Source organism: Malurus melanocephalus, unplaced genomic scaffold (genome assembly GCF_030028575.1).
Source record: "Malurus melanocephalus ecotype Western Australia unplaced genomic scaffold, MMel_1.1 scaffold_27, whole genome shotgun sequence".
Lineage (NCBI taxonomy): Eukaryota > Metazoa > Chordata > Aves > Passeriformes > Maluridae > Malurus > Malurus melanocephalus.
This window is the reverse complement of record NW_026623259.1, coordinates 2831773-2855646: the sequence shown is the minus strand read 5'-3', so window position 1 is coordinate 2855646 and position 23874 is coordinate 2831773. Positions and strand designations below refer to the sequence as shown.

The following is a 23874-nucleotide window of genomic DNA, read 5'->3' as shown; positions in this document are numbered from 1 at the left end:
TGGAAGGGGTTGGAGAAAGGGAAAGCGGTGTATGGGATGGTGTCTTGCTAAACAACATTGTGTAACACATACTAATGAAGAAACTTACTGGCTGCCTCTTGTAGATCTGAGAAAAATCACCATTTTGAAGTTGGTGGGTACAAATTGCTTTGGCTGTTGTAGCTCTCATTATCTATTTCGAGAGATACTGATGGGTATCAGTGTTAATAAATTCCCTAACTTAGCTGGCTACAAAGCTCAAATGGTATTAGAAAAAGCGATGATGGCAAAGACTTGAAAGAGCAACATACTATTTGCATGTATTTAAATAAAGAAAATAAGTAAGTTATATTTTAGACAAGTATCAGCTACTCCCTAATGTTTTTATTAAAAAAAACACTGATGGAAACACAGAAAAGTAAACTGTAGGTCTGCTGAACTGCACACACATAGGCAAATAAAATATCACAAATTGTACTGTCTTAGCCACTTACTTGTTTCACTCCTTATTTTCTGTACATGAGAAGATGGTGTAAGAAAGCTTTGCAGCTTCTCAGACTGAAGGAAAGGCCATGACAGAATTGATTCCTAGAGTCTCATCCAGCTCTGTAAGTGGAGGGACTAAAAACAGGACTTTGTGGGTGGGAGAAAGATTTAAGGAATACTGAGGATTCCTTCCTGTCCTAAGGGAATATCCATTCCTTCCAACAAACTTTTCTTGTGGTTTCAATACATAATGAACTCATTGGTCCAATTCTGTACTCAGAATTTCACAGAATAAGGTCTTAGGCACACCAAAGACTTCAGATAAACATGGAAACAAGGCAATGCTTGTATTCCCATTTTTTATCTAGCAATTATTTTCYTTGTTAAATCCCTTGGGTTTTATTTTGTTTTGTTTTCTTCAGGAAGCTTTTCAAAATATAAACTAGTAAGAGCCTGGAAAATTCAGAATTACCTAACAGGTGAGGGAAAAACGCTTGGTGCAGTTTTTATTCCACATATGAATTAATCACTGGGACTGTATCACCAGCAAGATATTTAATGTTGAAAATAACACTGAATGTTTTTAAAACTCACTTCAGAACACACTGTATGAGAAGTATCAGGGCACTAGAGGGTTGTTTGACTTCCTTGTTTACCATGGCAAATTTCCCATGATGGCAGCAGAGAACTGAGGTGGGGCAGAAGATGTAAAAGCATATAAAACGAAAGCTTCTTGGTAGCTACTTACATAGAGTAGCTATATATTTTGAGTTTTTTTGGCTCAGTGACTCTACCCCATAATTTCAAGGACATGTAAATTGATTGCAGTAATAGCTTGGTTCCATTCCTGTATTTAAACTGTATAATGGACCTAAATAACAGATCAGCATGGTGTAACATTGACAGGAGCTCCTGTCCATMAAACGCATGTCTCTAAACAAAGGCTGCCTTAGGTAAGATATATGAACATGTGACCTTCTCCAAAATGCATGGTCATATTAAATAATTCTCTTACATATGTACATACAGACTAGTAACAAAATTTAAAATATCAGTCATACCCTCTTCTGTTTAAGGTTGGAATTTCTGACTGTTGCATATAGTGTAACTGCTCAAAGAGYGAAGTATAGAATAAAGTGAGTAGAGCAAACTTTTTCAGAGAAAAATAGTCATATAAAAAGTTTTAATTATTGTACAGTGAGAAAGTTCAGAGTTCTCACTTCATTWTCTCTTTGGTTGCTGATTAAGATTTGACAAGTTTGAAACCCTGTCCTGTATCCAGCACTGTGGGAAGAAACCAACTCATTTTCAGTCTTTTCAAGCACCTAAAGCATGCTTTACAGACCCAGAACAGATTGAGACCACAAAACCAGTTTGCCAAATGTACTAATGGATAGGTGATGCGTGGGAAGTACATCATCCAGTGTTTGGCAACATCACTTCCTGTTGGCAAATGCAAAGTGTAGTCACTCCAGTGCTTTGACACACCATACACTGCTTTCACGGTACGGCCCTTTTCAGACCAGCTGATGTTGCTGTCGGGGTTACAGTTGTACTCAACCCATTGCCTGGTGAAGTCACCAAGCTGTGGCGGGTCTGCTTCCTCGATGTCCACAACTCTGGCCATTTCTGCTCCTTGCACGGCAACATACTGGTCATTTACTTTTCTTACTTCTTTAACCCAAGGCTGAGAGTTCTCACAGTCTAAAACAATGATTAATCGAGAACAAAAAGTGCCATTCTTTTCTCTCCACCATTCCAACAGCGTGTCGAGTCGTAAAGCATCACCCCCTGCCACAAGGACAAAAAGATTTAATATTAGGATGAAGAAACAGAAACTTCTGTAGAACTTTAACTGTTTTGACTGGTTCTAGTAATCCCTTACTTTAACAATTTTTACAGCCATCACAGATGTTTTCAATTGATTCTCTCTGTCTGTAAATGTTGCATATCTCCATGGAGGTATTAACAGCATTTTTCTGACTTGCTGTGGCAGACGAAGCCATTAACTTACCCTTGATTAGAATAAAAACCCACTACAACCAAAAAAACGAATTCCTTCACAGAGTGAAAGAAATTATAGCCAATTGCAAGAAAGATTTTGTAAGAAATCTGGAAAATAGATAAACAGGGAAAGGAAATCTGAAATAAAGTTTATTTTGTATTAAACCTTCACAATTTTAGGAACAGGAAAAGGACTCTTGTTTAGTATGTTTTAAGAATATTTTAAAAAGGCTCCTCTAAGAGACAAATTTAGAACAAAATACATTTTCAAATGCAGGAACCAAAACAGTTTCAAAGTACAATGAGAAAGCCTCATGCAGGCACAAAAATTAATGTGACCACAAATGGAGAGATTCTTTCTATAGAGACAGTTGTTTTCAGAGCATCAAGAAAACTGGTAGGGATTTACAACTTAATGAAACAAAAATCTCACTGGAACTTTTCCCGCAATATTTATTTTCTGTCAGGTCAGAAGACCCTTGCAACTACTGTCCAACTTCCCATGTTCTATCTCAGCTCCTGCTCCAACAGCACTTTGAGAGAAGATTGTAATAAAACCTAAAATGTTACCTATAGTGGGAAGTCCTTCTGTTTAAGTGTAATGGATGCTGCAGGATCTATGTAGCTTTGAAAAGCAGACTACTTACTCAGGTACCTAATGACAACATCAAACAAGTGAATAAAACTCCATTGGCTTCACAGTAGTAATGAAAACAACTGATATGTCTAGGTTTTGGCTAGTTGAAGCTATGATACAGGTTTACAACAAAAACACTCTAGTTTGAAAATTTCAACTTTAAAAAATTAAAAGAAAGGTATAAAAATGTGATTCAAAATACTGCATTTTAATTCCAGAGTAATTTTTCACTRTTGAATGTAATTAAGCAGTGTTTAAAACATTGTTAGCTGCATATTTCATCATTTACAGTCCTACCTGTAACAGGTAACAAAAAGTGTTTCAAATTAGTATCTCAGATTTAAAGTGTTGTGAACGCTATTGAAGTTAAAGTAAAAGYAAGATTACAGAGCTCCAACTTCTCCAAGAAAATGCAAAACTGGAAAATTTAGTACCAAAGAAAATCACCAGGATAGAAACGTCATGACTTGTCTTGATACATGATTCTCAAATTGTTGTAGTTCCTTACAGCAGAGACTTATATAGAAGCAGTTTCCCTTTTCTAAGTACACTTTCTGTGTCAATTATCTATAAAAATTTATTTGTTCACATTTCAAAGGCTTACCAATAAACTTTATTTTAGTGTAGCTGTGAAGGAGTGCAGGCGATTTCCAAACTGCACTGGATAGAATCACCCAAAGMAAACCATCTCATTCTTCACAGACAAAGCAAACACCTGCTTGGCTTTCAACCCTACTGATCTCAAACACATGGGCTTATCACCCAGCACAAGATCTAGGCACCAAGCTGTGTAAGAAATGTAGGTGTCTGGCCACTTTTGGCTCTCCGGCAGGTTTTGCAGGACAACAAGCCAACACTTTCAGGAACAGAGACAAAGCTTCATTAGCCCTCCTCATGCCTTTACCCTCACTCAGAGAACATGATCTCAAAGGTGGTTTGACTGCTCACACTTTATGCATGACYAATTAACAGTTTCTTTTATATGTGTCGCATCTCAGCTTCCAACAAGAGAGAAACTTCATTGTTGATTTAAACAATTCAGTAAGACTCTTTTGAAAGATGTCATTACAAAGCAAAGACTGCACTCTTACTGCTGGGCTGTAGCATGGCATAAGCCAGCAGTGAGAAACTGCTTTTTTTCAGTCAGATATGAATGTTTTATTTCATTGTTGTCATCTCTTTTCATCCTCTTTACAGGTCAGAGGATAGCWTGCATTACTGGAGCTGATGACCAAGGTTCCATCTGTCACAAAACACCAGTGTCCAACACATGGGGCACAATCACAAACAGCCTTCATCTTTTCAGTTTATACTTCCAAGTTACATGCAGGAGCAGCATTGTCTGGAAGGAGTATCATGTTACACTCCATCATTTAACCAAAATTAATCACAAAGAAAGCAAGCAAAACCTGCGACAGCTGYCTGTTCCTCTCCTTTATGTGATTCCACATGTATCCAAGCAGAAGCTGAAGACATGGATGGACAGAGAAATAAAAAGGAGCTCCGTGCAAAAACTGAACCCCACTGCATTTACACACTACATCTTTTAGCACTGAAAGTTACTTTTTATTTCTAACAGTTACCTTGGCCCTTACCCTAAAATCTAGATCTTAATTTAGGTTACAGCTACCTACATGGCTACAGAGAGACCTGAGCTCCAGGCTGGCTAGATGTAGTAAGCCAGGGCTGGGTGGAAGCTGTCCAATTTTTGCAGGAACATTTGGCTCTATACATGCAAGAAAGCTGACTTTATGCTGCTGCCTCCCACACAAGTGGGAGGTGGAGTTTTGCTGGCAGTCTGCTCCACACAAGCTGTGGACACACTCAGCAACTGCCCAGGGTGGCTGCTGCTCCTATGGACAAACCACCCCATTCTCAGAGAAGTCATTTGGCCACCCTGGCATACACTGTAGTTCACCACTCACACTAAGCTCACAGTACAGCTGTGGCTTTTTAAAATCTCTCATACAGATGAAGCCCTAGAGAGAAAATACACACTRCTCTTCAGCAGGTCAAAAGGTTCAGGGATGAAGCTACACCAAAAAAGGTATAGGGTCTCCAGATGGAGACTGACCTGTGCCTGAACACCTGCCTCAGCATGAGCATACACTGAAGGGCATGCCCTGCTGAAAAGGCACAGGCACCTGGAGAGACGTTGCTGACAAAGAGCCTGAAGCTCACAGGCAAAGTGCTATCCAAAAGAATTAATTCTGTCCCAGGAASAAAAAAGTTACAAATTTTCGATGTGTTTACTACAAGACTCCCGTTCTGCACACAGTGACCTCAGAAGCTCAGATCCCTAACAGTAGCAGAGAAAGGCTAAACCTTGCAATGACTTCAGAACTTCATTAAATTTACCAAAGAAATGGGTCAAGAAAGGGGGAAACGGTGAAGTCTACGCCAAGCATGTGACGAGGCATTAAATTGGCCCTTTAAGTAGAAGTTTATAGCCTTGAGGCTACACTGTGCCCACAGTCACTCCCAAACTCCAGAATGCCAGCACACCCTATCTGCTCTTACAATCCAAGGTTTGTTATGTTTGAAGACCTGTGGATTGTTTCTTTTTTCTTTTTCTAGCCTCTTGTTTCTTTTATTGATTCTCTCTTTTACAAAAAAAAAGCAAAGCACATCTTAAGTACATAAATGCAGTCCTTCATGACAGTCTAACTGACACAGTGTCACAGAACACTCTGTAATTCACTCTGCCATGGCCAAGGAATGAGAAAAGATGTTTGTTTATTACAGTGAAAAAATATTCCTCAAAATACAGGGAAAAAGGTCTGTCTTTAGAGCAGGAGAGTGTAATTTCCACTTTTAATTCTATGCAGAGAAAAAAGCAATCTTTAAAGTTAACTTGCTGAATATGAAAATCATGTGAGGTGAAAATCAGGGAAGTATGAAAATCTGTTTAAACTTGTAAGAATACATTTGGGGTCAACAGTATTTAGATGATTTTGCGAACAGGTGTAAGATTAGCTAGCTATAAAAGGATTTTTATCTAAGTGAGTAAATACTAAAGTGACATAAAGTTCATGAACGAACATACCTGACTGTCATACAATGCCAGGGAGGGAAAGAGCTGCCTCTAAACAACAATTTTGCTGCATACCAAAGGGGTTTCTGCATTTCTCTATTCTCTCCACTAGCAGAGGTCATCAGCCTTATTATTTTCTCAATTCCTTGCAGTCTCTGAATCTCTTAACACTCCTACTCTGTAGTATTACCTTTTTCTTTCTTCCCTCACCACCAGGAGCTTGTATAAACCTGTTCTCCAAAGAGTTACGGTTCTTTGCCATTCTGAACAATCTGATAAGTATAAGCAAAATTTCCCAGTTTTGCAATACAGTATGCTTTTCTACAGAATTAATAAATTGATTTGGAAAGTTTATCAATACCAAAATAATRAATAAAAAAATTCCCCAACCAGTTACCTGCCAGAGCCCATTCACCAGTGCCATGTGAGTGACCACTGTAATACAGAATGTAGGTATCATGTCTGGGTCCATCTGCAGTCCGAAGCTCAAGAAAAGACTTGATCTTGGAGTGAAGGGTATCAAAGGTCAGTCCACTTGTAGAGTAGTCACAACCATATGTCTCAATCATGTGATATGCAAAAAATCTTTGGATGGCATTAAGCATGCCAGTAGACCTCAGATTTAACTCTTGTACATGCTCAGGTGGAAGAAGAGTAGGTTGGCCATCAGGACTAAAGAGAAAGAAAACAAATAATGATTAAGGTTGATAACTATTTCATGCTTAGTGGACTTTTAGCAACTGGTGATTTTTTTTCCCTGTGCATATTTTCTCTGCTATGAAGTAGCACTGTCCTAAATCCAAATTCACTTTTAAATTTACAGTTTATAAACAACTCAAATTACTGTATTTGAGTGAGGGACCACTGTCTCCTTTCTGTCACACTTCAAAGCACAGTACTTTCTCAGCCCTATGCTACTTCACCAGCTGAGAGACAGAGGGAGAGAAAGGAGCTGCAATGGGAAGAAGCTGGGGAGGGCTCCAACGATTTCATAAACTCCCACTCTGGAGAACTGCCTTCACATAGGCACTTATTTGCACACAACTGGAAAGAAGTACATGGAAAATGAGTGCTAACCTGCCCAAAATATAATGCARACTAGATTCCAATAACGGACTAAAGAGAAATCCACATTCACACTTTGCTCACATATTTTGAAATACAGAACTCACACAAATACAGTAATTCTTTCTTCTGTGTGCTGTTCAGATACTGTTCTTTCAGAATAAGAAATAGGTTTCAGATAACAATATTCACAGCTTACAAAATCAAAGTTTTAAGAAAGTTACAAACTAGACCTGGAACAAACCATGCATGTGTATTTGTATCTACACAGATATGAATATGCATATATAAAAAATTAAGGAGTCCCTGGGTTAAAAAATGCATTTTATTAATACTAACATAGATAGATATTATACAAAATATAGATAAATATGTAATATATAAACCCAAATATACATAGCATATAAAATACAGAATAAAAATACACACAATTTTTTTCATGTCTACACAGCTATTCATTAATCATAAAAATAGGAGATTTGGTCTTCCAAGACCCCCAGTTATGGGAGTGCTCTTCAAAATATATTTTCAGAAAGACAAAAGCATTCATCACTCTTCAGCTGATATAATAAGAGTAACAAAAAGGAGCAYGACTGACAGCTGGGCCAAACGGGCCTCATTTATGCTCAGTTACAGACATGGAGAGGTTTGGTGGGTGAAAATATGCAGATATGTCTTACTCTACTAATACAAAACATGACGTTATGGTTTTTTTCTATAGATATGYATGTATGTGTGTATTCTTCACGTCTTTTGTTTGCAAGTCAGTGTGTAAAGCTACCTGGTCTCTTTATTGGTCTAGCTAATTAAATTTTCAACCTCCTCACCTGTCTAGGCCTTCCATGAAGGGTAATATTCCACTATAGCTAGCCACAGTATAGCCAGTATATATTCTATATAATATAGCCATTACTATAATATTCCACTGATTAGCTCATCATTACTGTTTGTCTCAGCGAGTGAAGACTGGGCCCATCATTGCAACAGTCAAGCTTTGTTTATAAGGAAGCTTAGTTCTGTCAGGTCTTAAACAGTTGCTCAAGAGTATCCCATTTACTCATAATTAGAGGGAACTGCCTGAGCCAGAATAATATAATACAATGAAAGAATTAAATTGTTACTATGGAAACAAAATTGATTTATTTTTATTGTAACRTAAATTTTGAAAATTTATTTTTTAAATCCATAACAATAATTGACATGGATTTTATTAAGGGTGTACATGTGAAAGACTAGATCAGAAGCTCTGAAAATGTTTTTTCAGAATATTTAAGATACAGTAACCTAAGATTAGCACACTACCTTTGGTTTCTTTGATGCTAAGTTCTTCCTTATCCACTGAATCCATTACACATATTGAAGCCGTGAGGTTTTTATAAATGGGGCAGCTCTATTTTGAAGCCTCTCATTTCAATCTACTACTCTGTTTCTCTTGTAACTTGAAGAGATAATGTATATAGCTCTTGTTTATCATTTACAAAAAAATGTGCACACACCAGTTTTAATTTTATGGCAAAAGCAGCATTTTCAAGTTTGAAGTTTAGAAGAAAAACACATAAATGGGCAAATAATAATACTACAAGCTCTCCACAATCATGCATTTCTCACATGGTAACATTTATGTTGGAACAAAAATCAACTGCAAATTTTCAATACCAATACATGACATGTAGTCCACTTGCAAATCTAATTTCAATGAACTTTAAATTTATACACCACTTCATACAATAGAATTCAAAATTGCTTTGAACTGATCTGTTTGGTTTATTAAATCTCCTCATGTAAGATATCTGCTCTCAGTCAAATGCCCCAATCCTCCTTCGTGTGAGATATGGACCATGAAATCTGTCTATGCCCAGCTGGTCTGTATTCATTGGCTTTCTAAAAGCAAATTACTTAGATAGAAAGTGGATTTACTCATTCCAGGGTGAGAAAAAGGAAAAATAGAAAATCTGCCTATTATTTAAATTTGTATTTTATTGCTGAAAAATCAAAGCAACAGCATTGCATTGCCTCCATGAACAAAATGTACATTTAAACTACTGTGAAGCTGAAAAACACAGTAATCATACCTGCARAAGTTGGTGGGAATCACAACAGCATACCCAACACACGTTCCTCCCAAGCAGTTTCCCAATTCATGGAAAAGCCCATGAGCCATGGACTCCAAAGGTAAAACGATGAGAAATGCACTCATGAAGATCCCATTGGTTGGCTAAAAAGAATAGAAAGRGATTTAGGCATTGCATGAAAATCCCTCTGTTTGATCACAAATAATTGATTCCTGAAACATGCAAAGTATTATTCGTAATTTATATTTATTTTTACACATATTAAATGATGAAGTATTCTAAAGACAAATTAAATGCTTGGGGAGAAGGTGGCTGTTAACCAAGGATCACTCTTCCAAAAAGAATGCATTTGAAAACACTGACAGCACAGGACTTAGCTGTAAAATCTGTGATCATAGCTAAGTTTTATCAACTGAGGCAAGAAAATCAAATGCCACAAAACTAATTGTGTGCATAGAATAAGATCTGTAAGCACCTGCAGGGTCAGGCCTTAATCAGCAAGGTAGAGCACATATACTATGTATCTAACATCAGGTGAGAGCACTGCATTGCACCCATCTCTGGAGGTATTTAAAAGACACACAGATGTGGCACTTTGGGAGCTGGACTTGGCAGTGCTGCGTTAATGGATGGACTTGATGATCTTAGAGGTCTTTTCCAACCTAAACCATTCTGCGATCATTAAAAACATAATTTAACTGCTCTTGCTTTTTAACACCAAGTTTTGAAAACATTCTTTGTGGAATAGTAAGTATCACACAGAAGATAAATTCTGAGAACATTTCTGAACATTATTTCAACTAAAAAGACAATTCTTTGTTGGTTACAGAAATACCAGATGAGAAGGAGCATCCACTACAGGACTTATAGCATTCACAGAGCTAATACCCTGGATTGAGCTTTCCTATTTTGTAGGGAAAAATCTTTTGGAAAAGATTACACTTTCTACAACATATCTGATTTCTGTTACAAAAAAAACCAACAAACCAAACCAAGAAGTCTCAACAGTTACATCTCGACCACTAGTACTTGCAAAATAAAACTGGACTTCTGAAATGCCAGATGTCCCTTGAGATGCAGAACACATAAAGATAAATTTTAATTATTTTAGTATGATGTGAATGGGTTTAATGAGGCATTACATGCTTTAGGAAACGTAGAAACAGTATTATAATATATAATTGAGACCGTTAATATCCATGGTGCATTTGTTAAATATTAATGTTTGCTATGGAGCAAAGGAAACAAATTATTAGCTAGAGATTTCTGTCTTGAGCAGAATCCTGTGATCTCTGACCCTCTTTATCTTTTACTCACCCTCTTTGTATAAATCTACAATATTAATGTTTTGTTTTTTTTTTTAAATCTGGACATTGCATTACTGTGCAAAACTCAATGACTTAATGGGGAYTAGTAGTTCAACTTAACACACAGTCAACACTATTAATAATTTGGAAAGTAGATTATACTGAAAAAAATGACACCTAAACCAACCAAGATCTTGTTGGCATATGGSACTAGCTCAGTTTTTCAGTTTTTCAACACAATGAACTTAGCCTGAAAGAACAGCTTTAACCATCTAATGTGCTTCCTGCCAAAGGAAGAATAGTTTGTTACCTGTCCTGGTTTTAAAGTGTCCCATAATATTTCTGATGAAATGGTGGCTGTAGTAATCACAAATTAACACCAGAATCTGATATTAAATTATAACTAACTGCTAGCATTACTGATAGCATTAATTACCTGAAATCATTAGAAGACAGAAAAGCTTAGAACACTGCAACAATTATGGTTCCACCGTAATTTGTTTTGTTGTCAATATGGAGAAAAGAAATCCTTTAACTAAGAAAATATAATCTTTGTTTCAAATGTATCAGCTGCAAGTGCTCCTCTTTGTTGCTCCRTTTCCCCACACTGAAGAAGACAGTGGCAGTACCAAAAACTTAGAAAGACCTGGTTAGGTTTTTTTCTGCAGAAACCTTGTGAAGTATAAGACTCTGGTGAAAGAGCAGAGTTCTCTAGGTAAATGAGTTTCAAGACTTGGAGACTTAGTTTTCTAGCTATAGATTCCAGAAGGGCAATTTGTTCTAAGTTACAAAAAAAAAAAAAAAGAAGGAAGAGTTGGATTCTGCAGAAACTGAAGGGCTTCTCTGGAAAACCTTCCTATTTGTGATCAGTTAGTTAGACCAGTAAGTATTTTTGTGAGCTCAGCTTTTCCATCATATATAAATATCYTCTCTTGGATTGCATTAGTGTTTCAACCACAGTAAACACACTACAAAATAAAAACCCCATTTGCCCATAAAAACTAGAGCGATCATAATATGCTAATAATACTATTATTAGTTTACATTAATTTTATTGTAGTTTTCTTACAACATGCCATCTTGTTCTAAAGGCTCCCTGCATTTCCCCAATCTCTTAAACACGTCCAAGTTATTTAAACCACAGCATTCTGCCACAATACAACTTGAAATTATCACAAAGACTCACTCTAACTCCTAAAAATATTTAAATTTAATCGTTGAAAGTGCTCCTATTAATATAAAAATACTGGCAAAGAAAATTCCCAAGTACTTGTGAGATAAGGATCTCACACAGAAACTCTAAGGAGTTTGCTTTCAGTTTGTACAAAAATTATAACAGGAATGGGAAATTAGCTCTATGGTGCTATGAATCAACTCAGCTCCATCTGAGGTTCCAGCTGTGCCCTCCATTAGTGGCCATCTTAYGCTATGGAATAGGAAAATGTTGGATATTTTACATCTATCTAATGTAAAGATGCTGGCACTCCTGTCAGCACCTTTTCAACAGTTTTGATTTAGAAGAACTATGTCACTAACAAATGTAAAAATGACTAATGATGATTAGAACAAATCTATAGTAGAATAATAAAATACCTTAATTCAGCACAGGAAAAAGATGACTGGTGGCATTTTAAAATACCTAAACTMTAAGAACTTTAAATAGCAAAAAAGAATATATAATTTAGTAACTACTGTAAAACTGAAGATAGGTTCCTCCCTTAAGATAAAAAGCTAAAAATCCAGGTGGTGACTGTCAGTGCTTTATTAAATCCCAAAGATCTGACGATTGGTCCTTAATGAAGCAGATGGCCATGAATGCACAGGCAGAGCCAGAAAGGGATTTTGTTCTTTCATCTGTTCAATCACTTTTCATTGTTTTTGACTGCACTAGCAATATGAGTCTGCAGTACATCCCTGAACTCCAAGTGCCCATTGATTCCAGACAGACTGCTCAAAAAGCAAGCAGAAGGTATGAACCATCTAGGCAATCCTACTAAAAAAAATGATCAGAAATAATTTTATCTCTTAGTCTTTGGGGTTTTTTTGCCTTTGTCTGTCTTGTTATAAAATAATTAACCATGAAGTCTCATTTCAAATAATGTAGAAAAGGTAAAAGAAAAAAATCGACTTTTTGCCTCAGATGATGGACAACAAAAGAYTGGCGAGATTTCATTTCTAGCAGTATCTTTCCATTTTCTGTATTTTTTTTGAGCATTGTTTATTGTTAAATGTAACTCTAACACCAGAAGAATTTAGAGGCATTTTACAGCCAGGATGCTAATTTTATACTCAGGATAGGACAATTTCCTTTCCAAGGAATAACCACTGTTTGAAGCAGAACAACTCTGGAACTGTATTTAATTAYGGATGTGTGACTGCTGAAAAAGAAGGGAAGAAGAAGAAAACCCCAATGTGCTAAATGTTAGCTTAAATTGGAAGCCAATTACAAAGACCTAYAGAAGAGCTCTTCTGTTTAAAACAGAAATAAAACACTAAACATATGTCAACTAAGACGATCACAGGATCACAGAATGGTTGGGGTTGGAAGGGACCTGTGGAAATTGGTCTAATCCATTGYTCCTATAGCAGGTTGCCTGGGATCATATCTAACAGACCAGTAACTGAGAAAGCTTACAAAGATGCCTTTGTGTATTTCCAAGCAAAATTACTGTCCTGCTTTCCATTATCCAAGTTGAATATTTACCTGTTTTTATACACAGACACACAGATACACAAAACCTCCCAAATGAAAGAAGTATAGAAGAAGTGTACCCTCTATGACAGAGAAGGCTCAGGAGAAAAAGGGGTAACATGTGAACTAATCTGCAAGTATTTGATGAATGGCTTATTTAAAGACAAAGTTTGTAAAGCTACAAAGTAGATCAGCTACAGGAGAAAAGAGTCTTAAAACAAGTTACTGAATGAACAACAGTCTGTGGAGATCAGTAAATAATTCTTTACTTCTGACTATGAGAACAGCAGTGGAAAAATCTAGAAAACAGTTTGCAGCAAACAGTTATCCCATTCACTGGTAGATGGATTTAATGTACTATGCTTTCCATCCCTGACTCCTGTTCTAACCATGGGAAGGCCAGTGCTTTAATCCATGCGCATTTGTCCCCGCAAAACCACAAGCAGTTATCAGTTTAAAAGCATACTAAGAGGACTTCTCATGTTTTTAAGTGCAAAAATGAGAATCCTGAAATTAGTGACATTTTGACAGCAAGCTTAACACATAATACACTCTTYAGACTAACAACGAATACTTTGTCTTGACACCACAGATCCCCTTCAGAACTGAGGGGCTCTGTGGTGGTGGTGGCAGCAGCAAGGTGTGYTGCCACTGTGCATTTCAGCAGACAATGTGAGGTAGCCCTGGGGAAGAACTGAAGAGGTAGAGAGCCACGAAAAGCTGAGTACACATTGAAGAGAGGAAGACAAGCAGCAAAAAAAATGGGATAGAGGATGAGTTTGAGAAGAAATTATGAGCCATGAGCAAGGGAGACTTAGGATACAGCTTAAGAACTGACAGAAGAGTAGGAAAAGAGGGAATAAAGGTATTACAAAATAAACTCAAGAGAAAAGTCTTTAAAATAACAGGAAAGCACAGATAAGGAGGGCATATCAGCAAGGARGGGAAAAACTGGCAGTGATGAAAAGAAAGGGGAGGAAGTAGAGATGACCAGASAGACAGATGAAGAAAAGCAGGAGTGGCATGGGTATTTGAGAAAATATGGAAAGAGGCCAGAGGATGCAGCAGAGCCTCTAGCAGAAAAACCCAACAGAAAATAGCCATGAACAAGCAAAGCCTGAGGAGGATTGGATTAAAAATCCAAGTCAAGAAGAAAAGCAGGGATAAAGAGAAGGAGAAAGACTGGATATAATTTGCATTCGGAAGTCATTTAACATGTGATGTTAACAAAAGTATGTCCAAGTAAATGTACGTGTTACTGAGAAAACYTCTTACTATTCAGAAAATAATCTTGTTTTTATAGCAGTTAAAAGAAGTCACCATTTTCAAACTTTATTATGGCATTGTAAATTAAGCTTTCAAGAAAGCCCAGGCAACCACCCCAGAACAAAGACTACAAGATCACTAGTTCTCCCCCAAGCAACGAAGTACTCATACATRAACTAGTTTTGTCTCCTATAAATAATTCGAGTTAAATGGTACTGTCCATTTAAGTATGAGTACTCCGGTATATAAGGAATACTATTATTTTACTAACCCATAAAATTCACTAAAACCAAGACTAATGTACTGAAAGTACTTAATTTCATTACTTTACCTGCTCTAACATAGTTAATTTTTCTCCTGGTAATATTCAATACAAGTTTTCCAGGGATCATAATTCTCTTTGGCCAGTAATTCAGAAAACCTGTGGTTACCTTGGCATAGACCACTTAACAAATCTGGTTTTAAATTTCTGAGAAAAGGAGTGCCCCAAACCTTTCCAAGATCTTTGTCTGAAAATAACAAGCTCTTCATCTGCAAATTTTTCATCATTTTATCGGCTTCTGGAAGTCTGAGTCATTTATATGACTTCTGCTGGATCTTGTCCCATCCAAGGGCCTAATTACAAACACACACACGAYTAATTGCTGAAGTAAGTTGGCACTAAAGAGCCTATTGATGTGACTGAAATTACTCACACAAATGTAAAGGCAGGTGCTGAACATTTCCTGCAGATTTTGCAAAGGAAATGTTAATGTATTTCTACCAACAAGACAACAGTCTTTCTCTGCAGCTATAACAGGGATTATTCTCAGAAGCAGACCATGCCCAAGMTGAAACATGCTCCACTGTAAGAAAAGCTGTTAGTCCATTTTTTAATGCAACCAACTTTAACACATCACTTTTACAGCTCTCCCTAAGCACATATGAAAGCAGCAAGAACACAGACTTTAAACCCTAGTCTTATTAYAAGGGCTATGCTCCCCTTAAAGAAACGCTCCTTGGCTGACAGGATTTTTAGCCTCAACAGCTCTGCATTAAGAAGAAAACCACTGTCTTTGCTACAGCAAGTTAATTCACCTCACTTTAAAAATCTTTCCACAAAAGGAGATTTGATATTTTTCTGGCAATTTTAATCAAATAGGATACTTCTAGACACCAATGAGCAGACAACTGGCACTTCAGGTCTTGACTTTTCATACACTTGAGATTTATATGAAGCACAGATATTACAGTTATTAGAAAAATAAAGAGTGCACRTATAATGTGCTTGCAAGAAAGTTTTGCATGAAAGGGAAGCCCCCTCTCCATCACTCCATTTCTGGCTACAAGTTAAGATTTTTTTAGATGCTATTGCTAATTATTGATAGCTGACTGTTACGAAGCACCTTTCCAAGGCTCAGGTGCTTAGCAATTCTGTTCATAGGAGGTCAAATGGCAGACCATGAAGCGATTTCAAGCCACCTCTCTTATCAAATGCATGATCATCAAACAAGTTTTCAGTAGGGAGGAAAAGTATAAACAAAAAATGCTCCACCTTCCAGGCAACATATCACAGATTTCAAATATAATTTACACTTCCTGAAACAACTATATACATCCCAAGGTAATGTTGCAAAGACTGAAAATTGTTAATCTTACACATACACAAGTTGYTTTAAACAATCTTTAAAAGAGCAAACACATTTTCAAGTACTGGTGACTGAGGAATACTTAGCATTCCTAAGAAACTCTAACAAAAAACACATTAAAAATGTAAGTTTAAAAAATTTCCTTAATATAACAATGTATTAATTTGCACCACAGGTCCATCTAAAAGAATGTGTGGTCTCCAAAGAAGCGAAACGGATGCCTGTGAAAGATTGTAAGGACAGACCAAACACACTTCCCAAGTCCTCTAACCATGGTGGCTCAAGAACTTTGTGAGCTACATGTGGTTTCCAAATGGCACACAGACCTCAGTGAACTTTGTTCAGCTTCCTCCTGAGCCTCTGCAACCACGGGGCACACATGGGCATGCCACAATGCACAGCCCCAGAGCTCAGCACAGTATGAAGAACTATTCCCACCTGTCTGGCTCCAACCTGCTTCTTGACAACTGGATTGCCCTCAACTTTTGCAATGAACTGATCAAGTTTACTGGCTATTAATATTTACCTTCTTCCACATCACACATTTTATATGTTCATCACACTCTCACTCAGTTTTACTTTCTCCTGACTGAAGCACCCTTATTTATTAATTCCTTCCATATAAACTCTTTCATGTCTACAATGAATTACATTGCCTTCAATGGACCTTTGCTTGTTTTCTTATCGACAGGATAGCAAGTATRAACTGCACAGTTATTCAAAATATGAAACTTACGGATTTATACAGTGGCATAATAATAACCTCCAATCCTTTCCTAATAATTTCCAATATTTAATTTGCTTTTTTAGTCACTAATAAACACGAAACCAATCTTGAACTGGAAAAGCTTCTTACACAGCCTTACAATCTCTCCACATACTAATATTAGTAGTAAGGYTTTCTTAAAAACAGAACAAAACCAACTAAACCCTCAAATCCAAACCCACTAGATATTTAGCAATAACTATTTTTTTTTCAAGAGGAAAGGCAAAGATTGATCTTTAACAATTAGATTTGTTTCTTTTAATTATTACAATACATGTAAATCACCATAAGAAAAATACATATTCACTGAAGAAGCTTGTTTGGTGCATTACTGTTGAGCTTGCTAGACCTCCTGAAACAGCAGACTGAAAAATCCAGCAAAGGATTCCAGAGTCTTAAGGCCTTGAACTCCCCTTACAAAGAGGAATAAATTCCTTGCTTTCCTTAAATCTCTAGGAAAAAAGCAAATGCCCTGAAAGAGGGTAAATTGTGTGCTTCTACTTCCCTGCTTTCTTATTTCTAATTATTGAAATCTGACACTATCCAGCAAAATACAGAAAAGGCCACAGCTTCCTGCAATCACCATAATGATACATCCATTTATTAAATTATGTTTTCCACATGCATAATGAAAGTATTTCATTTTCCAGTAACGGATGAAATAGACAAATCATCTGCAAGGTGAACATCACAACATCTTCTGAAGTAGAAATACTTCTAGTTGGCGCAACTGCACTCATAATCTTAAGACACTTCATTACTAAAAACACACAGTGAAAGAAATATAAATATAATAGGAGAAATAGAAATGCAATTATCTACAAAAAAAATTACTATCATAAACCCCTGGATTTTTTGACAAGTGAAAGTATTGGTCTGATGCCTTTCACGTTCACCATTACAATTAATCTTCCTACTGAATAAGCAAATACATATTTCCTCAACAAAGGCGATGACCAACAGCCTATTTTACTTAAACACAAGATGCCAATAACAAATACTAAGATTTAGCTGGATTACCAGTTTGTTTCTTGTGAACAGTCCTGCACAAATCATTTTACAGCACAACAGCATCTCTTCAGAATCACAGAGGACAAAAATTATCAGATGTGGAACAGTTACAGTTATTTTGGGACAGAGGACAKAGGCAGAAAAAAATGACAATGAATGGATTCAAGCAATGTGAAGAGCAAAAACTACCAAGAGGGGTATGAATCCAATCCTCCTCGGTTTCACACACACAGCCTGCAGTAATGAAGACATTCTAAAGATGAACCTGTGTTTTAAAACAGATGGCAGGGGGAGATGGAGCTCTTCCCACAAAGGGCTACACCAGGAGATCGCGCCCAAGCCTGGCTAACTCCCTGCAGTCAGGCTCTGGGGAACACCAGGAAAAATGGCCTCTTTCTCATACGCTATCTGGACATCTTATGTCCCATGATTTGTTCTGCTTTGTTCTGTAGTGAGACTACGGAGCCACTAGGTGGCGTGACTCCGTCTAAGGGCAAGAACAGAGAAATAATTTAAAATATCTGATAGATATGGTAAAAAAAAAATGTTTTCACTGAAAAGCAGACAACTAGTATATAAAAATTAAAGTCTAGCATTTAGATAAAATCACACAATGCTCAGGAGAAAAAGTATGGAAGTCAGCAATATTAGCATGCTTGCAGTGGTCTATCTTTGTAATTTCTGTCTCTCAAACAACTTTGCCATTTCTTTAGGTGCCGTCAGCACTGCTGCTTTCTGTAAGCACATTTTGAGGATTTTTCTTCTCTACATTTTTGGTTCTGTTTCCTTCTGTCCTTTCTGCAAGTCCACACACCATAGCTACAGTGTGATAAGTGCTGATAATTGCTAAAAAAGAAGCAAAACTACCCAGTGTTCCTTGCAGGCTTACTTTAACATGTCACAGTCAAGGCAGCTCAAAGTGTTAAGTTCAAAGCGTGTGATGGTAAAACGATGCGAATTTCAACTTTGAATTGCTAACTCACAGCACACCATCAAATTTTAGGAATTTTATGGAGCAGCACTCTCAGGATTATTGTCAAGAGGAGACCAAGATAAAGAGATTACTATTTACCTGCCAAGAGACGGCTCCCAAAACAGCAGTCGCGACAAGGCTGAAAAATACCAGCTGCTCCGAGATCAAACAGAAGTGGCGCATCCCTTTAGATGCCATGACTCTGTCCAGGCTGTTGTTTTCTGCACGGTGGGTATAGTACACTTTGTGGCAGTCATTTAGTTTTGTGTGAAATCCCCAAAGAGTTATAAAAAAAATCACATGACAGATCATCCAGAAAATTCCAAAAATAGAAAAACCAGGTATCACAAAATACCAGAGATCCAAATAACATAGTTTAAAGGCTGCAAGAATGAAAAAGATTAGTTCAATGACCCCAACTGAGATGACAGAAAGCCGCCTGCAAATTTTACCACGGTACAGGTAGGGCTTCCATCGCTCAGTAACAGAAAGTCCACTGAAGTAAACGTCAAGGAGGGGATCTGAAATCAGACAGCTGAAAAAACATGCCAAGGCAAAAGGGTTTGTGGGGATTTTCAGTGATGGAAAAAAGAGCAGGGATGCAATGGCTCCAAAAATTGCCAAATTTGGAATTGCCAAAAAAGACTTCATACGTAAGTCAATAATCAACATGGCCAAAGCCAAGACCAGCAGAATAATACTTACAGATTTTTCTACCAGCATAGTTGTGCTGGCAATTGCAAAACCAACTAACTCCAAAAATTCCACCGTTGTCAGCAGAGTTGGTCGATGATGGACACAACCGCAAATCCTCTCAACTAAAGCACATAATATCCTTAAAACGATGGCAGAGACAAGCAAGTATTTTGTAGCTTCTTCTTTCACATCCGTTTTGAAGGCAGAATTATTGAGAAAACAGAGAAGGCCAAGCAAAAAACCAAACCAAAGATTGGAGAGACTCAAACTTGCTGTTTCCATTGAAAAATAGTAGTACAGTATGCTGGCAATTCCAAGAACAAAGAGCCCCAGAATAAATATTACCAAAATCAGTGCATCTGCAGTTTTTTCCCATCTGACATAAAGGCCCATGCAAATGGCAACCAGAAGGTTGATTCGGGCAAGATAGCCAAGGTATCTGACCGATGAGTGCATRTTCACTTCTCTGTTTGCTTCTTCCAGCCTTGTCATTGCTGCATAGAGACAATGACTAACACAGTAACGCAGTGACCTACACATGTAAACTGCAGTTAGGGGGTTTCACCCACTTGACTGACAATAAATATTTGGGTTTCATGCAATGAACACAATACAATTGCTGCCTTCTGTAATATCATTTCAGTAACAGTGGTCCGGAATCCTCAAAGTCCTGGAAGAGAATGAAGAAGTTTTAGTGGCAAAGACTTCCTTTTAATCACACAGAACATAAACATCTTATCTCACAAAGAAGTTTAGTATATAGATTAAAAAAAAAAACACATAGAAAAGACCAATTAAGTGTGTTGTGAAAAACAATATAAAATGGGTTCTGCGTATTTCATAACTTAAATGAAAGGGAAACAATCCTGGCCAGAGCAGTTTTCCACAAAACTCATCTATATTAGATATCTATGGATATCCAAAATCCTTTCATGATAGACACTAGCTTCTAGAACACTTTATAATAATTTTAAAACATTGTTTTATTTCACCATTACATTTGGTAAGTTCTCACTTTATAGTAAATCTTTTTATCATGCTTTGCAAGACTTCGTTTTAGCAGTCAAAGTATATGATTTACAAAAAGAACTTCCCACTCTGTTAATGAGCTTAAACCACAGTGAAAAAGATATCTCCATTTCACAAACGGAGAGTGGACACACAGATGTATCAACTGGTCTGGCATGATTTTCAGAGATTTCTCACGATGTAAATAACATCAAAGCCTTCATTTTCACCCCTTTAAGCCAGTTTGCCCACTCCTCCAAAAGAAAGCAAACAAAATGATGAGGACAAATACTACATTTAGAGCACAAGCACCTCCTACTCAGATCCATTAAAATGACATGCTTTTAATACAGTTAGGGACCATAGTATTTTTAAGGGGAATTTTGTAATGTTACAGGCGGTCTTCAACACATAAAAAGACTATTATGTAGCCTCTACAATTTTTTAAGCAATTAACTAATTGCCCATCTTACAGAGACTTCTGAAGAGTTACTGGTATGACAGAGAAACCAATGTGCCAAAAACACTCAGTGCTAAGTTATAGCTTACTGCTTTTATTTATAATGCTGGGGCAAGTATTAAAAGACATCTTGACTCAAACTCAAGTTTTAGATTTTATTATCTCTTGATTTTTAAATTCTCATTTTTAAACCAGTGAACAACAAATGATAAAGTGAATTGACTGATTTGCACATAAGTTTTGGCAGATTTGAAGACTGACACACACTGTAAAGCCAGTTTGAGTAACTGGTGCAGAGAAAAACTAGGCCTAAGAAATCCTATTGTTTAGATTCCTTATTTGGTAGCATATTTTCAAATTATGTTAAATACACAACAACAATGCAGACACTACTTGATATACATCAAAAATCTGTTTACTTGATGCAGAATACACATAATATATTTAAAGCAAACTGCTATTACGTGAAGTTATTACAAGTTAAAAGTTCTTAGGATTTCAACAGTGCAGTTTCATAGTATTCATTATTATCAGTCTTTTATAGGTATTAACTTATTCCGAGTTGCCTGGATGCTTAAGATCTCACAATATTTCTTCCCTCACTTAGTAAGGTATTTCCTGTTCCTCTCACCCTTCCATTTTTTTCTACATTATACAGACAACACAGATCCAAGTCAGCTTTCATATTCCAGGTCATGATACTTTAGGTTTCATAGCATGGACTACAGTCTCACTTTTTCTTGTACTACAATCAAGATTCATTTCATGGACAACTCGAAACATTTATTTCAGCTGCTATACATGCCTTCCCCATGCCTCCAGCTCACTCTCATTCAAACCATGAACACAGAGAAACAATCTCCCATCTCCTTTCAACCCACAGCACTGCCATGCGATTACTGGTACWCTGAGGCACATATGCCATGTCATCCCTTTTATCTTGATTCCTGAGCCTTCCTGGAACCCCTCCAAATCCAGAGGCTAACCCTATAAACGTTCATTTGGACACCAGCCCCACACAAGCCAGCTGGAATGAGCCCTCTACACATGAGCAAAGGGCAAAGCTCCCGCCTAACACCTGGCTTAAAATTTTGCTGCGACCACTACATTGTTCTCTGGTGGGATCATTAACAGTAGCAAACTCCCTTGCAGGCAAGCAAGGAGCCATTCTGACAGAACACTACTGTCACTGGTTCAGTTCGTGCCAAGTGGAGTTTTGCTGCCATCACACCACGAGAAACATGAAAGAGAAACTCCTCTGCTGCTGCCGCACCCTTGTTGGGTGCTGGGGTGGGGGAACGTGTCTGTTCCTACTGCAAAGACACAAAATCTACTCGCACACAAAGGATTTGCAAAATGAGAGCTCATATTGTGAATAAAATCTCTTCTTCCTGGCTCCACCTTCCAGCCAATTAGCAAAAATGTGTACTCTTAAACCACACTATTAAACACTTTTTGTAACCAAAATTCATGGTTAACTTTTTGTGAAGAGGAATAGGTGCATTTTCATGAATAATGTATCCCATCACACAGCTATTACCAACTACAAAGACAACAACAATTTAATTTAAAAGAGAAATTTCATTAACTGATTTGTTCTTTAAAACACAGCTATTTGTTAGCAAATTCTGTTAATACTTTGTTTACACAAAAACTGTTCAAAGTCCTGGGGGGGGTGGGGGGGGTGGTGGTGTGGTTTTTTTTTTTTTTTTAACTAATGGCTTTAAAGTTTCAGATTGAACATGAACATCCCAGATCTCAGCGAATGCAATCTAGATTCAAAGCAGAATGTGGACACCCACTTCTAAGTATCTGTCAACTTTTCCAAATATAATTTTAAGGAAAACGTGGAGTCTCATTAAGATTTAGAAATCAAAGTATCTAATAATTTTCCTATATGTGAAAGAAAACTGCTCTCAAAGTGGTTTGTACCCTAACTTGTCTAAGAAAGTTGAAAAAAGAACCAAACCCAAGAATGGTTCAGTAGTTAAGTCCAGCTGAGGCCTATCCAAAGTACTGATTCTGCTTTCCTTCAGCTTTATTCTTCCAGTTTAGCACTCTTTTTTTTTTTTTTTTTTTTAAAAAAAAAAAAAAAAGCAATTCCGCGAGACTTTTTTTTTAAACAAAAAGTGGTATTTAGCTAATACATTAACACAGCGGACTTCACCAGCCGGTGAACGACTCCGTTAGTTTCCAGATGTGAACACGGCTCCCAGAGGGGGGATCGCCGGCGTGGGGCGAAGGGCGCACTCCCGGCCGGAGCTCCAGCTGCGGGGCGGCCGTGCCAGGGAAAGGCAACGGCAGCATTTGGCTCCGCAGCGCGGGGTCCCTGAGCGGCCGATCTGCGCTGACAGTCCCCGCGTCCCAGGGGGATATCCGCCCGGCTGCCCTCGGTGCCGATCCGCGACGCCCCCGCCCCGCCCGGTTCGCTCCGGCCCGGCCCGCTCTCACCTCAACAAGCGGCCCGGAACCTGCCCGCCCCCCGCGCCGGCCGCCGCCATRTCAAGGCCGAGCGCGGCCCTTCCCGCTACGGGCCGCGCCGAGGCTCAAACATCGCCGCGCCGCCCGGGCGCGGCCCGATAGAATTATGAAAATCCCAACCAACCAACCAACCAAGCAACAACCCCAACCAAACCTATAAACAACGTCAACTGGTGCTGAGGCAGAGAATCGGGAAAACTGTGTTTGAATTAGATTTGCAAGGCAGACTGAGCTCTCCCCATCCTCTATTCCGGTGTGACTCATGCACTTCGTTGGCCTCGGAGTGCCTTTCTCCACACTCGCTGCTGG

General features: G+C 37.8%; 1 protein-coding gene across 2 annotated transcripts; it reads right to left on the bottom strand.

Moving 5' to 3' along the window:
- Window positions 1-369: 369 nt before the first annotated feature.
- Window positions 370-23618, bottom strand: TMEM168 (transmembrane protein 168). Of its 2 annotated transcripts, none has more exons than XM_057390500.1 (5): window positions 23536-23618; window positions 19020-20286; window positions 9278-9420; window positions 6538-6812; window positions 370-2256 (listed from the first exon to the last, which is right to left on the bottom strand). In XM_057390500.1, exons 2-5 carry the CDS (start codon window positions 20154-20156, stop codon window positions 1709-1711), a joined length of 2103 nt encoding a protein of 700 aa, XP_057246483.1. In that variant the 5' UTR covers window positions 20157-20286; window positions 23536-23618; the 3' UTR covers window positions 370-1708. The 2 variants fall into 2 exon arrangements, with proteins under 2 accessions (XP_057246483.1, XP_057246484.1); XM_057390501.1 differs by lacking the exon at window positions 23536-23618 and adding an exon at window positions 23232-23474.
- Between the last annotated feature and the right edge of the window lie 256 nt (window positions 23619-23874).